This window comes from Manis pentadactyla, chromosome 15 (genome assembly GCF_030020395.1).
Source record: "Manis pentadactyla isolate mManPen7 chromosome 15, mManPen7.hap1, whole genome shotgun sequence".
Lineage (NCBI taxonomy): Eukaryota > Metazoa > Chordata > Mammalia > Pholidota > Manidae > Manis > Manis pentadactyla.
Genome location: NC_080033.1, coordinates 19,933,189 through 19,950,910, shown reverse-complemented (window position 1 = coordinate 19,950,910; position 17,722 = coordinate 19,933,189). Strand labels below are relative to the sequence as shown.

The 17,722-nt window shown below is 38.0% G+C and overlaps 1 protein-coding gene and 1 long non-coding RNA gene across 2 annotated transcripts in view; both read right to left on the bottom strand.

Moving 5' to 3' along the window:
* Positions 1–17,399, bottom strand: part of LOC130680964 (epithelial discoidin domain-containing receptor 1-like) — a 121,843-nt gene extending 104,444 nt beyond the window's left edge. The window contains 2 exon segments of the mRNA XM_057492857.1: positions 16,838–17,170; positions 17,393–17,399. Coding sequence (XP_057348840.1) covers positions 16,838–17,170; positions 17,393–17,399 — 340 coding nt within the window.
* LOC130680996 (uncharacterized) lies at positions 1,876–10,754 on the bottom strand. Its single transcript, XR_008994027.1, has 3 exons — positions 10,275–10,754; positions 8,301–8,374; positions 1,876–2,474 (listed from the first exon to the last, which is right to left on the bottom strand). It is a non-coding gene; the product is annotated as an uncharacterized LOC130680996 (long non-coding RNA).
* Positions 17,400–17,722: the final 323 nt, after the last annotated feature.

The window sequence follows — 17,722 nt, the reverse complement described above, 5'->3', positions numbered from 1 at the left end:
GCCTCATAACATTACTGGGACGTTCTCTGGTGTTTTCCTCACGCACACACTTGAAGACTCTAAAGCCCTATTGTTACAAAACAAATACAATGCCGTGAATCTAGTCCTCAAGCCTGTATTTTATTTAGTGATTGTATTGAGTATAATACTGCCTGTCCCTTTCTAAGAAATCTTTGCCCTTACCGAAGTAGCAGATTGCTGTTCCATTTTTGTTTTAATTTTGGTAAATAATATTTAAAGCAATTTTTTTGGCAAAAGTCATTCTTAATATTCTTTTTTTTTCCTTTTAATATCTATAGGAGAGGAAATGCATCATTTATTCTTGATTTCGCTTTCTCCCTCTCCTAGTTCTCATCCTTTGCTTGACCAGCAAGCTAGGAACTTATCAATTTTGTTGATCACTTCAACTAATCAGTTTTGGCTTTAAAAATGCCCCTATTCTTTGTCGGTTCCCATTCAATTCTACTCAAATTTTTCTATGTACGTTGGGTTTAATTTGCTGTACTTTTTCTGGCTCCTAAGGTGGATTATTGATTTAGAACTTTCCTCCTTTTGCACATAAAAACTAAAAGCTATAAATTTCCCTCTTAGCACTGCTTTAGAGCTCTTTACCAACAACTCTGATACATTGTATTTTTAATATTATCAAAATTTTTTTTCTACTTTCCCTTACAATTCCCTATGATCTGCAAATTATTTCACAGTGTATTATTATTTTCCAGATGTTAACAGCTTCCCTGGAATCTTGTTACAAATTTCTAACTTCATTTTGTTCTGGTCAGAAATTTCTATTCTTTCAAATATATTGAGACTTATTTAGCTGCCCTGTATATGGTCTATTTTCATAAACAGATCATAATCACTATATTTATGTATAGTGTTCTGCAAATATCAATTGGGTGAAATTACTTTTATGGTATTTTTCAGATCTTCTATGTGTTTACTGATATTTTGTCTAGTTTTTGTATCAATTGCTGAGTGTGGTGTTACTATTTTTTTGTGAGATACAGTTTTCACTGGACCTTATATTCATGCATATTTTGTTAGGTGTGCCAGGACTGTAGGACTCTGACTTCTTTTTATCTGAGCCATTTCTTAGAGTTTTTAATGTCACTGGTGACCTTAAGAGAGGACATACCACCCCACAAACCCCAGGGATACAGCACACTTACTGCTTGTTATAAAAGCAGTAGATTCCTCACCTGCACTGCACACCTGTCTGATTCCCCTCAGGGTACTCAGCACCAAGGGGAACTGATGCAAGGATGTTGATATTTATGCTTGTGGTGAAAAATAAACTCTTTTTCTGACTCACAAGTCTTGTATTTTCAGCTAACATCTATGAAACAGAAATTAGCTAATTTATTGTCTTGTAGAGTACACTCAAATCCCAGACCTAATACTCTACTGTGATTGTAGAGTTATTATCTATTTTTCTTTTAATTTGATCAATTCTTGAAGTAAGAAGCCACAGTGGATAATCCCATGTGTCAAGGAATGGCAGGTTGCCTCTAGGAACTATTGGAAGGCATTAATATCTGAAGATGGCCTCCTGTTGACAACCATTAACATGCTGGGTCCTTAGTCATATGAAGAAATGAACTCTGCCAACAACATGAGTGAGTTGGGAAGCAAATTCTTCCCTAGCAGAGTCTCCATGTGAGAGCTCAGCCCAGAAGACACCTTGACTGGACCCTTTAAATGCTTGAGCACAGGATTTCCCCAGGCTGTGCCTGATATCCTGCCCCAAGGGAACTGCAAAATAATAAATCTATGTAGTTTATGTGGCTAAATTTGTGATAATTTGTTAGCAATGAAATGATTATAGCCTCTGATGATTACCTGTTTCTTTGAGAATGCGTCACGTTTTCCTGGTTCTTTGTGTAACAGTAATTTTGGATTGTGTCCTGGATAGTGTTGAGTGTTATGTTGTGGAGACTCTGGTTTCTTTTTTATTCCTTTGTAGAGTGTTGGTATTTCTGACTTGACAGGTAATTAACTCGATTTGATTTTCAAACTGAAAAGTCTGCCTCACCCACTGCATCTCAAATCTCAGTTCATTTTTTTTTTTTTTGGTCCTTATGCATGATTTAGAGACTTGTATAGAATTTATCCACAGAGCTTGGGCTCCTCCTTCTCTGGTTCTTCAATTTTCAGGGTTACTTGTCATCTTCCTACAGCAGTAATGCCTTGAGTTGTCTTCTGATTTGTTAAACCAGAAAGACCACAAGTTTTCTACTGGACCTCAATGTTTTGTCTTTAGTCCAAAACTTGCAAAAACTGGTAACTCAAACCACGTCATTTCCTTCATTCAAGTATTGACTCCCTTCCAAAATTCCTCACCCTTTTTTCGTTGTCTTTATCCATAGCCTTCAGGTAATTGTTTTATGTATTTTCTCCAAAACTGATAGTTGTCATCTGTGGGATTAGGAGTCTCTTAGGAGTTCCCACAAAAGAGAAGCAATCCACCGAGCCTGTGATTTGATCAACAGATCACTGGTGCAAAAATCTTCTAAATATTTCATCTTATTAAAATGTAAGTTACATTAATAATCTAAACCATTCTCTATGTTTATGGACTAGCTAATATCCTGTAACAAAATACATTACTGTGCAGTATCAATGGGCTCATAAAGACTTGCTAAAATTGTGGTGTATATATAGACTTATAACATGGTGTGTTTCTTTTTTGTTTCTTAAGTATTTTCAGTGAATAAGGATTAATAAAGCCATTTCTTCTGCTTTTGGGCCCTTACTATTTGTTGAACCCATAACCTGTGTCTATTGTTCTTCATACATATTCAGAGCATATCTTAAAACAGTTTCTTTGGAACCATTATCCATGTATGCTGTGAATGCATATTGACAGAATACATCTTCATTATATGAGTTCATCATACTGAATGCATAGCAAAATCTTTAGAAAAATATAGTTATAATATTCAGAAGCTATTTACTTAACCCCATTACTTACTAGTCTACCATTCATTAAATGCTATTTCTAAATTTTGTAGTAGAAATTAATAGAAAAGCCATGTTTCCAGAGGACTACATGACCAAATTTAAAAGGGTTTTTAAAATAAACAAGGTCCTTCCTGCTGATATACCCCGAAGAATGCAGCCTATACAGGTAAAAGAATTAGCATCTTTAGTTGTAATGAACATATTTTCATCGTGCTCATTGCATAGCTCTTATTTTTAAAGGCCTTGTAATAGATGCAGAAGTTTGGATAAATTCTCAAAGTCTCCTAATTCTGCAAGATGTATATGAAATTAAATTTATAGCCATTTAACAAATCACATGGCATTATAGTTATTTTTTCATTTAGCTAAAAGAATCCAGAAATGACCTAATCTCATAATGTGAACAAACCCAACATACCCTCTGGTTTCCTGGTGAATCATCTTTGAAGATCAACTGGTTGTTGAGAAATTAAAAGCAGTAAAATATGTGAGTTTCTGTGTAATTTTGACACCTTGGATAGTGTACATCCAAGTCGCATGACTTTACATAGCTGAGAAATTCAAGAACTCTAGAAAACTAGAGCATTTTATGACCCATTAGCATAATTAAATCAAATTTCAGAATAGCACAAAAACAAAGGGACAGATCTCAATTCAGTAAGTGTGCTAACATGAACACGGTATCTGAGACATTTACTCAGGAGATTCCAACTGTTTATACAGTGTACCAGTCACTTCATCATCTAGGTAATGTTGCTTCAGCCTATAACCCCTGTGTTCAGGAATAGGCACTTTTATTATTAATAGAAAATGCCTAGTGGCAAATGTTTATTTAAGCAAATATAAATAACTGAATCAACTGCACAACAAAACTGTCACAACATTCACAGGAAAGCATTCTCTTAAGTGTAAAAGTTTACACTTACAGGGAAGTAGCTTTTCTTTCAACAAGATGATCAGATTAGAATCAAAATGATCAAAAATATACATCAGAATGAATATTAAAAGTAGAGACAGAAATTAACAAGGATACCGACTCTCTCCACCTTGACTCAACGTAGTATTAGAAGTCCCAGCTCAAGAAATCAGACAAGAAAAAAAGAAAGAAAAGGCCTCAAAAACCAGAAAGGAATAAGTAAAACGGCCACAATTTGCAGATAACAGATTATATGTAGACAATCCTGAAGACTCCACCAAAAAGTGGTTAGAACTAATCAATAAGTTCAGTAAATTTCCAGGGATACAAAAATCTACATATAAAAACATCAGGTGCATTTCCATAGACTAATAATGATCTATTAGAAAAAGAAATTAAGAAAACAATTCCATTTACAACTCCATCAGAAAGAATAAAACACCTATATATAAATTAACCAAGAAGGTGAAAAAACAGTATACTGAAAACTATATGGCACTGATGTTTGCAAACTTAAGTAAATGGAAAGATATTCTCTGCTTAGGGATTGGGAGAATTCGTAGTTAAAAAGTCCATTGTGCTCTAACCAAACTACCAATTCAACACAATCCCTATCAAACTGCTGATGGCATTTTTCACAGAAGTAGAGCAAAGAATCCTAAAATTTGTATGGAACAACGAAAGACCCCAAAGACCCAAAGCAAGCAAACTTAAGAAGAACAAAGCTGGAGGCATCACAGGCTTTGATTTTAAACTATACTGCAAAGCTATAAAAATCAACATGGGATTGTATTAGCATAAAAACAGACAAGCCATTCGATGGAAAATAGCCCAGAAATAACCCCACACATATGCAGTCAATTAATTTATGACAAGGAAGCCAAGAATATACGAGGGAGAAAAGACAGACTCTTCAGTAAATGGTCGCGGGAAAACTGGACAGCCACGTGCAAAAGAATGAAACTACCACTATCTAATGCCATGCGGAAAAATTAACTCAAAACGATTAAAGATTAATGTTAGATTTAAAACCATAAACCTCCTAGAACAAAGTTCCTAGTGGATAAGCTCTTTGACATCCATCTGGTGATAATTTTTTGGATTTGACAATAAAAGCAAAAATAAAAATAAAAAATGAGACATTAAACTAAAAAGCTTCTGCCCAAAAAGGGAACATCAGCAAATTGAAAAAACAACCTGCCAAATGGGGGAAAATATTTGCAAGTTATAACTGATTAGAGACTAATATGCAAAATATATAAAAACTCATTCAATTCAATAGCAAAAAACAAATGATCTAACTAAAAAATAGGCAGAAGATCTAAATAGACATTTTTCCAAAGATATACAAATGGCCATCAGGTCCACGAGAATGTGCTCAACATCACTATCACCAGGCAAATGCAAAGCAAAACCACCGTGAGGTATCCCCTCACACTTGTTAGACTGGCTATTTCCAAAAAGACAAGAAAATAATAAAGGATGCAGAGAAAAAAGAAACCTTGTGCACTCTTGGTGGAAATGTAATTGGTAACAGCCATTATTTAAAACAGTATGGAGGTTGCTCAAAAAATTGAAAATAGAGCTATCATACAATCCAGCAGTTCCACTTCCAGTATTTATCCAAAAAAACAAAAATGGAATTCAAAAATATATATACACCTTCAGGTTGATTACAGCATTATTTATAATAGCTAAGATATGGAAACAACCTAAGTGTCCACTGACGGAGGAATGGATAAAGAAAGTGTGATACACATGCACAGATGAGTATTATTTAGCCATGAAAAAAGGAAATCCTCTCATTGCACAACATGGATGGACCTTGCCAGTATTATGCTAAGTGAAATAAGTCATACTGGGAATGGGTGACACATAGAGTATGATCTCACCTACATGTGGAATCTAAAAAGCAAAATAAACAAACAAAAAACCCAATTCAGATACAGAGAACGGATTGGTGACTGACATGGGTGGGTATCAAGCATAGGTGAGATAAGTGAAGGGGATCAAAAGGTACAAACTTCTAATTATTAAGTCATGGAAATATAAATATACAGCATGGTGACTATAGTTTATAATACTGTATTGCATATTTGAAAGTTGCTAAGGATAGATCTTAAAAGTTCTCATCACAAGAAAAATATTGTATATGGTGATGGATAGTAACTAGAATTATTGTGGTGATCACTTAGCAATATACACAAATACTGAGCCATGTTGTACACCTGAAACTAATATATGTCAATTATACTTCAATAAGAAAAACAGAGAAAATAGGGACACATTAAAAAAAAATAGTGTCTACTCTGTTCACCATGTAACTTATTCACTATGTAAGAATTTGTACTCCATGTAAGAACTTGTTCGTTATGCATCAGAAGATTGGAGACTGATGAAAATTAGGCTTGGGGTGGATTAATGATTGTGCATTGAGTATTGACCCCCCTATACAGAAATTTATTGTTGTTAACAACTATTTGATCAATAAATATGAGAGATCCCTCACAAAAAAAAAATATATATATATATAAACAGACTTCCAATTGTAAAATAAATAAGTAACCGGGATGTAATGTATAGCATAAGGAATATAGTCAAAATATTGTAACAACTTGGTATGGTGATAGCTGGTACCTAGAATTATCATGTATATAAATGTTGAATCACTGTGTTGTACACCTGAAACTAATGTAATGTAATACTGTGTGTCAACTACCCTTCAATAAAAAAATAGTGTCTACTATTATGGATATATGTAGATATAGTCTTTTTTTATGTGAACTATAGTTTATTCTCTTTTCTATAAGCTAGTTGATTCCACTGGAGTAGGTTTAGAATTCTTTGTTCAAGTGAAGTACTCCCCAGCACCATGTGCAGTATAGATAGTATCAGGGAACAGGTTATTTTAAAATTTTTTATTGGTTTGTGGAAACTTCTGTGTTTGGCCTAATCCATGATGCGCTTCCATGGAAATGGAGAGTTTTAAAAAACAGTTTGAGAAACACTGCAAAAGCCATTCAACTCCTAGAGGGAAGAGGCAAGTCTATCTTACAGCTAAGGTATTTCCTGCATCTTGCAAGGTGCCTGGCCCTTATAGGCACTCTGAATACTTTCTAAAGAGATGAACACCTTGAAATGCTGTTCCTTTTGGTAACCTCATCTAGTGTTAATGTGGACAAAGCCTTATATATACAAGTAGTGTTAGAATTACTATGACAATAAAGATATATGTGGTATATGAAATGGAATAGTAAAATAAATTACACGGTACTTTCCAGAAACATAGTGTATGACAAAGATCCTTGGATTGGATGAGTATGGATATGGGGTTCTGTCCAAAGTTCTGCCTTTACCTTGCAAGCCCGTCACTGGGACCCGTGCCAGTGTACCCTCATCTGTTAAACTACCTGACCAGAATCAGTTAGCTCCTAAGTTCTTTTCAGTGGTAAAATTCATATAGTAGTACCATCTTAAATGCTATGGAGTATTTATTAAACGATGACAAAATAGATAACCTCAATTTTTCTTTCAAGCCATTATACAATTTGAGGCATGGAGGCAATATAGACCCATAAAATAAATATTCTCACCTTAACTAGATTAACTAATTCACACCTTAGCTAGGTATTATGGACTGTCACACACTCCATTGCTTCCTCTGAATTTTCATCATTTCACTTGTCATCTTAGCACTTAAGATTTCATTTAATTTCTTTTTTTTTAATAGAAGTAAATGAATGAAGAATGAAAGCAGAAATGAAGGGTGGAGGCAAATAGTTCAATTCCTACAAAAATAGTTAAGTTTCTGCTCTTTATAGAGAATAAAATTCTGAAAAACTAGATCTAGATAAATAGCCTTTGAGAGTAGACACCCAGTAGGCAAATAAGAATTGAGTAGAGTTGACATTATGTGACAATAGAGTTTGTTTCTTGAGAGTAGGAACCACGTTTCCTTGTATTTCTTTCAGGCATTTTTTAAGATTTCCTAAAACTTACTTCAGGATTGGATGAATGTGCTCAGTCAGTAAATGTTGATCAAAAACAATAAAAAGGAAAAAGAAACAGAAAATAAACTTTTGATAGGACATAAATTAAATATATGTACATCATAAAACATTTAATATAGAAAGCTTTCATTCATTAAATTCAATTTATTAAATACATAAAGCTACCTGCTATATTCTGGGGATTAAGCTAGATACAAGAAATTTCAAAATAAATAAGATATGATTCTGCACTAAGTTACTTAATTGTGGTTACTAACCATAAGGGCTCATAAAGGGTCACAAGAGAGAGAAACGATGCAAAATAAAATCTATATACAAAGAAAACATTGAGGTGTCTCAGAAACATCCACAAATAGAACTGGGTGGCTAAGAAAGAGCACTGTTTCATCCCCCAATAATTCATCTCCAACCTTATTGTCATTCCCTCTTGGCTCAGTCATCAACCCTACAGGAAGTGATTTATCACGGCACAATCAGCTTCATTCTATGGAAAGACACCAGGCTGTCAAGGAGGAATCTGCTTATGTCTACTACTAGCAAAGGAGCAACAAAAAGGGAGTCTTACTGCTCTTGGTCAACACCACGGATGTACTGACACACTTTTTAAATGAAACTTGAATAGTAAATAATTTGTCAGGCTTTTAATAGCCAGCACCGTGAGTGTATGTGTGTGTCGGATGTATAAACATGTGCACCTCTATTATTCAAGCCTTCTCTTCTTGTTTCTATGTATACTTATACCAATGACATCTCCCTACAACCAAGCCCTTTTTCTCCTTTTTCTCCTTTTCCTCCTTTTCTCCATTTTCTTCTTTAAAAAAAAAAAATGGTAACACCACCTTGAAAATCTGGCTCCCAAGTGCAAACACTGCCCCTGAGGACTTAAAATCCAGTGGTAGTTGCTGCTGCCGTGTACCGAACCCAGACAGGATGTGGTAAAAGCCACACTTTAATAAATAATAGAAGAAAATAAGGAGAATCAACTACTTCTGCCTGGGGCAGTGGGGGAGATGTTCTAAATCAAAGTAGGGCTCCTGCTTTCCCAAGTTAGGGTGGCATCCTGAACACAGAGCTTATTTTACTGGATGAAACATCTGAAAATAAGTGAAATCGTATAATTCGTGCAACTTCACAATTCTTTCTCCCCATTTTCTTTTCCCTCACTGAACAGCCAAGGAGGAGCAGTGAGGGCTGGAGGAATGCAAAGTAAAGTAATTCCAAGATCACCTCATAGTAAGTCTGTCGTCAAAAAGGATTCCGGGCAAGGATGGTATCAGTTCAAAAACTGACAAAGTCACAATTCTTATTACTAAGTAGATCCACATCTCAGTAAGAAGCTAAGGCAGGAGGGACATAATAATACAAAGCTCCTTAGCTGTTGACTCCAACTAAAAAGAAGAATAATTCCAAGCAGGGCAAAGATCTGCCCAGCCTCAGTGCGTGTGGTTTGGTCTATTCCCCACTTACCCTGACTTTACACTGGGACTCCCCAGGCTCCTTCGCGCCTTCCTGCAGGTGCTCTGTGAGTCAGCGCGGCTTCCTGCGCGCGCTTCCCAGCACCGTCACCCTCCACTCACTCGGCCTGCGTATGTCCTACATGCGGATAGCTACCCCAGCTTCTCTAGTAGTTTTCCTAGTCTGGTTTTTCTGTCTTTCAATATATTACAGATATCAGTCACAGATTAAGTCTTCTTGTAACCTTGAATTTTTATTAGCCTCTTTTCTAAAATTTTCTGTTCAGCCACTTCCTGTAAGGTCAAGTTCAAAGCTTTCAATCTGTCATTAAGCCTCTGTGCTCACTCTCCTTATTCATCTTTACCTCACTCTTCTCTATCCCAGGAGGGGCCTCCCCATTGCTCTGACCGTCTACGCTCATTCCTGAGTGGTTCTCGGGCTCACGTCATCTCTCTGCAAACAGATTCTTTTCTTTCTCTCCACCTTCCCAAACTCTGACAATCCTACTATTCTCACCAATCACAGTATCATATGCAGCACTCTTTTCTGAATCATACCTTCTTGGGCAAGATGTGTGTGAACACTGAGGTTTAGAGAAGACCATCAATGGCCACTGGGTTCAGTAAATGTTTTCCTGAAGATCTGAGATTGGGAATAATTATCAGATGGGCAGAACTTGAACAAAGAGGAGTTAGTACAACTATTTCCCCTATAAAGAGAAGTTTGAGGAAGTGGTGAAGCCTGAGGGATTTTACTTCAGACTGTCTTGGTTCCAGTTCTGACTGTGTCACTTACTCTGTGCACCGTGGGTCAGCTACTCAATAGGACTGACTCAATTTTCTCACTGGGTGGTTACTTAGTAAATGTAAGTGATGCACAATACTATTAGTAACAAAATCATACCAGTGATATGCTTTGGCAGTATTAACCAGTGGAGGGATTGAAGATATAAAAGTGATGGAATGGATCACAAAGAATAAAGTCCAGGGAGATGAGAAGAGAGGTACAGAGTGATCAACAGCCAGTGAATGCGGTCATCAAGGGAGCCTCACGCGGCAGCCCTTCCTATCAGACTCTGTGACAACTTCATTTACTCCCATCAGGCTGACACAGACCCAGCAAACTGTAAAGGCAATGAAGATACTGAGAACACTGGTTATCTAGTTAATATGCATTGGGCAACAAAGTTTTCCTACAGAAATTAATAATCCTCACAAAAATCCTTATAGTTATATATTCTCCGCCCACTTGGAAGATAGGGGCACCAGGATGCTGAGAAATTAAGTTATTTGCTTATTCACACAGCTAAACGTTGGTAGAATTTGACTAATTAGATGGTTCCATATTTCAATCTCTAGCAGAAATCTATCCTGGACCCTAGACTCCAATTTTCAATTTCTGGATGGATGTTTTTCAAACTCAAAATTGAAAATAATGTTCAACATCAAACTTATCATCTTCCTAATTTGTTTTCCTGTCTACTGTGCCCTTTCAAAAAGTAGTGAGGACTCAAGTTGCTGGATTCAGTAGAATGCTGGAATGAAGAGATGGAACAGGATCATAATGTAGAATACACTGCAAAGGTTTCTCTTTCAAAGGTGAGCTGCCCTAGATGTTTCTGGGTAGGTATATGCATTTGGTGTTTCTCATATGTGAAAAACAGTTCTATTAATTACAGTTCTTAGCTAACTGTTAGTAAGAATGTCCATTCCATACTTAAGTCTCAGGGGGGCTGGAAAAAGGTAAAATGTGGTTCATAACAATTTTATTAGGATTTAAGAAATCAGAGAAAAATTAACCTTACCATACATACTGTATGTCTGTATTTCTTTTAGAGTATATAGCTTCCTGAGGATAGGTAAATGCACAGCTCACATCTATGCTCGCACTCAATAAGTAGAAAGTGATGGTACTGATGTGTAAAGATAGAAACTTACAATGCTTCTGCAAAGATACACTAGGCGAAACTTGTTAAGATGAACTATTTGTGGAAAATAATGTAGACTTTACAAGAACAGAATGCTAGAGAATGACTAAGTGAGAGGCAGGGGAAAGAAGATGAGAACAAATGCAGTACTTAGGAAAAAAGAAATCAGAGATGCTAAAGGGGATGTGGGGGCAATGAAATGTCTCCTCAACCCCTCCCCATCTTCTCCCTGGTGAATCCTTTAGGGACCGTCCTCTCCTGCACCAACTCCACAGCGTTCTGTTGGGGCTTTTGGTCAGTGTGAACTGCCTTATGATCACAGGGGCGGACATGAGCCTTGGCCCCGGCCATCACGGTAGCCAGAGCTGGTTCTGAGGAGAGTCCTTCCCAGAAATTCATAGCAAGTTACTGGAAAAGAGAAATGATCTTTCCCCAAGATTCACAAACTTTAATGACTCAAGCTGCGAACAGCCTTACTCTCTGCCCAATGGAGAGCATCCCTTTGTATTAGGAAAGAAAGAGCCTGGAATAAATAAAAGGAGGCTGACAGGAGGGATGGGGAAACGACAAGAACTCTTGTCAGTTTAGGAATTCAGTTTGACCCAAGAGTGGGCATATCCCTATCCTTCCCAGTTCCATGAGCCAAAATATTCTCTTTTTGCTAAAGCAAGTTTGAATTGGGTCTTTAGTCACTTGTGACCACACATATCATGGTTAATGTACAAAACAGACACCAGAGGGGCTGCACATGTGACGGTAAAGTCAAAGAGGTTGAAAAAGAGCTTGAAGACCAACAAATGATCTTTGGCTTTAAACTTATAATTTTTACCAGTAATCTCAGAAAGGGTAATTTTATTATACTGCTGAGGACAAAAGCTGGTTTGCAAGTGACTTAAACACCACCTAAAACTAGAATAATTTTTGAAACTTTTCTTGATTCCTACCACCCATCCATACAGAGACACTCAAAATAATCTCAAGTTTTTGTTCACAACTAATAAACTAAATTCCCAGTATTACAGTCTATCTAAAGTTAGAAATGAAACAATCATATAAAAAATTAACTTTTGTTCAGTGACTAGGAGAGTAGTTCTTATAAATATATATTCTTTTTTCAGAAGTAAGCTACTTAACATAAAACTTACATAGAACCACAAAATCACTAAAAGGTACCCTTTCTAATAGATGAAGTAATAGTAAATTAGAAACAAAGAGAAGGGCTCCAGTTGATATTTGTTAAGAGTTAAAAAGTACCCTAGATATAAAAGAGAATATAGGTAGCACATAAGCTTGAACAATATGGGGACTAGAAAATTTATATAGTATGAGAAACAAGAATACATTAAAGAACATTTGGAGAAACTGTTTTTCTCAATTGGGATTGTCACGTTGAAGGCCAATCTTCTGCTCTGAGTTCTTTTGCTCCAGGTGGTGGAATTAATCGCTGCTGTGCTCTCTGGGGCAGAGCAGGAATCCCTTTCTCACTCTTAGGACATTTCTGCTAAAGAAACTTATTATGACTCAAAAGCAGGCTAATGGGCAAATTTAATAATTTCTTCACATAAAATACTTTCTAGCCTGGACCTAAATCTAGATTAGTGGGATTGTGATGCTTGTGTTTTGTAAATGAGAGTTCATCATTCCCTTCCCTTGTGTTACTATGATGGGTGACCTTCCTGATCCAACCTCTCGCTTGGAATAGCAGCGCTCAGTATATTTTTGTTCTCTGGCGGTTAACACCCAGCTTATGTACTTTTAGAGTAGAAAACTCTATTTCAGAGCCAAAGAGCATGACTGTCATTCTTTGTTAGATTTGTTATATACTTTAAGAAATTACAAATTTTGATTGAGTTTTTTGATCTGAACACATACTGTAGCAATGTATTGTTGAAGCAGAAGTTTCCTGGACACAAAAGCATATCTTTAAAGACATACACAGTCCAAATTCTAAATGCTCAATTTTCTAGTAAAACAACAAACAACTAGCTGAATGGGACATGGCGAAAGAATCAAGTGACAAACAACAACCAAAAAAAATTCTCTTAACAATTAACCTTGGGAGTCTTACAGAATTCCAGTAAATATGTCAGTGATCACCTAAGGACTACCTTCCTTTTTAGCCCTTGTCCAATATTCAATTTGCAAATAGCACGAGACACAGAGCAGTAGAGGCGTACAAAACGAGGAAAGAGAAATGAGTCAGCACGTAAGGCTCACTCTGCTGTTTCATTGGAAAAACAGGATCTATTCTTCATTTTGAAGCTTAAGAAATTGGGAATAAATTAAAAAGTGTCACTTGCTATTTAAAGACATTTAATACAGATAAAGCAAATTTGATATCACCATGTATCTCAAAAGCTAAATATTCTCAAAATAAGGTCATCTCAGCACTTGCCAGTAAGGTAAAATATGAAGAAATATTGAAAAATAAATTAGCTTAGAAAAACACCAAACATTGTTCATATATGCCTATCTACATAATGTGAAACTAGTTCAACCAAACGAACTGTTAATGCCAAATAACTTAGCCTTACAGAATGGTATAAATCTATTTTGTACTAACTTTGAAAGATCTCCAAGGCAAACTGCTGGGTGAAAAAAGATGTGCACTATCACCATGTATGTGGAAATGTAAGTGCCTAGGAAATGTAATGCATGAAATGCTTCCAAGCTGTTAACTGTGTTTCTGTGGTTGCATCAGGGTAAGTGATGAGTAAAAAGGAGGTGGGATGAAACAGGAACTTTCCTGGTTTACCTTGCATTTTTTTTTTTGCATTGTATTCAATCTTTCACACTGAAAATTATTTATTCTCCTATGATTTGGGTAATCATAATTTTTAACCAGTTTCAACCTTTAGGGACATAATTATCTCCCTATATATTATCTATAAATATACACTTGTATGGTAGTTTATTTTTATAAAGATTCTAACATTTTATAAAATTTACTTCCCCCAGGAAATATGCAGTTAAGTAAATGGCTTTTAAAATTTCCTTATAAGCTATGTCTGCTAAATATTTTATTACTCCAAGTGCCCAGTATAACGTTCTATACACAGTGAAGATCACTGATTGACTAGCAAGAGTTAAATGCAAAAAATAACTAAGGAATGTGTCTTGGTACAGCTTACTTTACAGAAAATAAATAGGTTGATGTGTTTCAATAAACTGTCTTCTTGAAGAGGCTTTTTAAATGAAACAACAAAAAAACTGTTAGAAATTTTCAGTTTATTTAATTTTACAATTTAGAGAAGCTCCTGCATTCATTCCTTTATGTAAGCAATCATTTTTGAGCACTTATTCTGAGCCAAGCCTGGTTGAAGGCACTGGACAGTCACTGATGAACAAGTCTATGTGTCTGCTGTCGTGGACACATACACACAGAGATCAAACACCCAAACAGTGAAGATCGAGAAGCCAAGAGACAAGGCAACATGATGGCATGATGAGTCACCTCCTTGGGTAGGCTTCATCAGAACCATTCTGGGCCCAGCTATGAAGCAACATAGAGCTCAGAAGTACGCAACTATGGCACAGCGGCCACTCAAAATTGGGGCCCTGCATGCCAGTAGCCTCCCCATTACGCTCAGTATATAGAAGGCACACATCCCTGGCCTCTGATTGAACTGCTCACTCAACACAGGTGACCACTGAACTTCAGGGAGAGCAAAGCAGGCCACAAGCAGATGCATATCCACCCCATGGTTCCCTGATCTGGCGGAATCTCTGCCCTGTAGACCGTTTGCTGGGTCAGTGGTATAAATCAGGGAGGAAGAAAACATAAGCTGAGTCCCTGTTGTTACCAGTTTTTAAACTTGGATCAGCATTATGCTCTCTTTTAAATTTTCCCTTTAAATTTTAAAGATATTTATTAGCTAAGATCATTCAAGGTTGAGAGGGTTCAGACCACACTGGTTTTTCTGGTCTCTAATATATTTTTGTAAATGAAGGGAAAAGCAGGAGTACAAAGATTTTGATGTATTTAAAATAGTCATATATAAAAAATTAACACTGTTATCACACACATAAATTCATGGGAATTTTGAAATAAAAATGCCAGAACTCTAAGTGTGATGGCCTTCATTCACACTGACCTTCACCTTTCAAGTTAGGTTCAAAAAAATATCTGAAGCACATGAATCTTCATTCCATGTATCAGGCTTATGCATATCACTTGATATTCTCCTTAACAATAATTTTGCAAAATATTCAGAAATGCTCTATATATTGCTATTTCCTGCAGCCATCCTTAATAAAAGGGAAGGACATGTTAAGTTTTAGCTGTACTAAGGAAACTCTACAAGTCCGAGCATTCTCAAGAAATGAACAGATGCTGTACTGTATTCTTTAGAGGACAGGTCTCCAATGCAAAACCACGAACTACAAGCCCCTTGGAAACTTTCTAAAAACACAGATCACCAGACATTGTCCACAGGGATACTAATTCAAAAGGTTAAGATGAAGTCCAGGCAATTCTGCCTTTAAAAACTCTTTATTAGTTGTAATCAAAGAACAGATTGGTTACCACAGCCTTCAACTAAAACTTTTCAGTAGCATTACTTAGGCTGGGCTTTTTGTTCTATTAACCTTCTGGTCTTGTTTTCCTAAGCACAGACCTTTTGTTACATAGTCACAAAAATTAATTCAATTTCCTTTTCTTTTTCTCTCTTTTTTTTTTTTTACATTTTTTAAAGTTGAAATATTCAAATTATTTCCTTTTCTTTTTTTCTTTACATTTTTTAAAGTTGAAATATTCAATTAAAAAAAATTCGAAGCCATATGATTCCCCAAAATAATAATGCATATAAATAATTTACTTAACATGTTACTTTTGAAACTCAGAAACACAACAGTGGCACCAATTTGCAAAAAGCAATATTACTCAGGCATAAAAGAGAAAGAAAACATGCCATCTGTGACATGATGGACCTAGAGGGTATTATGCTAAATGAAGCCAGCCGGACAGAGACAAATACCATATGATTTCACTTACATGTGGAATCTAAAAAACAAAACACATGAACAAACAAACAAAGCAGAAACAGACGCCCCCGCGCCGCACATTAATGCTGGCCCCTTGGCGCACTTGTCAACCGAGCCTGCCAACACCCCGACTCCCGCAGCCGACAATGAAGCAAGGGCGTGTCTACACTGTCCTCGAGTTTCCGAGAATTCGGACCTCTTGTTTAGGGGCCCGGAGTGGGGGTGCGGCTCCAGGCCCTGCAGGGGAAAATCAGACAATGACGACCCCATCCTCTGCGAGCCCCTGGGGCGCCCCAGGCCGAGGCCCCCAAACTGACTCTCCCAGTCCACTACGTGCCAAGTGTTTTTCTGACCGACACTGCCGTCAATCTACACGATTTCCCAATTTCACAGAAACCACCATTGAGCACCGAAGAGTTTAAACCAGAGAAGAAGCGTCTCCCACACTATTTCCGCGCTGCCTCCGGCCCCACTTCCAAGCCCCAGGCCCAGCGCACGGGGGGCGCCGGCCGCCCTGGGGCGCGTAGGCCTGCAGCGCCTGATCCCGGACCCGCCAGCTGGCCAACCGAGGCCCGCACCTACCTCCCTCGGGCGGAAAAGTGTTGCAGCCGCCGCCCACGGCCGCGAGGATCCAGAGAAGTTGGCAGAGGCTCGCGGCCCGGTGCTCCAGGGTGCAGAGCGGGCGGGCACCCACAGGGTGCTGGGGAGCGGCAAGCACAGCGCGGGGGGCGCACGGGGCCGCTGGAACGATCTCGGGGCGTTGGGGCGCGTGCCAGGGGCGCGAGAGCTGGAGCCCTTCAGCGAGCTGGAGCAGCGGCAGCGCAGGGCGTGCAGGCGTTGGGTCCGGGACGCAACGGAGCGGAGCTGGGCTGGGCTGGAGCCGGCGGCGGGGGCGGGGCTGCGGCAGGGCGGGCGCTCACGGGGACGCTCCCCGGTGGCCGTCCCGGCTCCTGCAGCTGCCACGCAGGTCTGGACTCCAGCGCGTGCGCTGGAGCTGAGTCCGCGGCGTCCCAGCCAGCCAACACTGGCGTGGGATCCAACGCGTGGCAGGCCTAGCTAGCGCCTACCCGCCAACGGGGCGCCCCCCCAGTGGGTAATTCGAGAAGGGGCTGCTAACTCCTTCCTCTGCCACCCCACCTTCCATTCCCGTCTACTGCCTGCCTAGTTCCGGTATTGGAGTCCTTTCCAAAATTACTACTAATTGATCTCATTGTTTGTATGAGTCTCCGTGCGTAACCTTAAAATTTATTTATCGGAAATTGCTTGGCTTTTGTGTTTGTGTGTTTGAGTTCTGCTTTGTAAAAACTTAGGCCCTTAAGATAATTCCAATTATTTGTGTAATTATTTAAGATCGCCTCTAGGCGTTACTTAACCTGTGTTTGTACATTGCTGGATTCTGAACTCCTAGCACAAGGCCTGGAACACAGTAAATGCTTAATAAATACCTGTGAAATGAAGGAATAAATA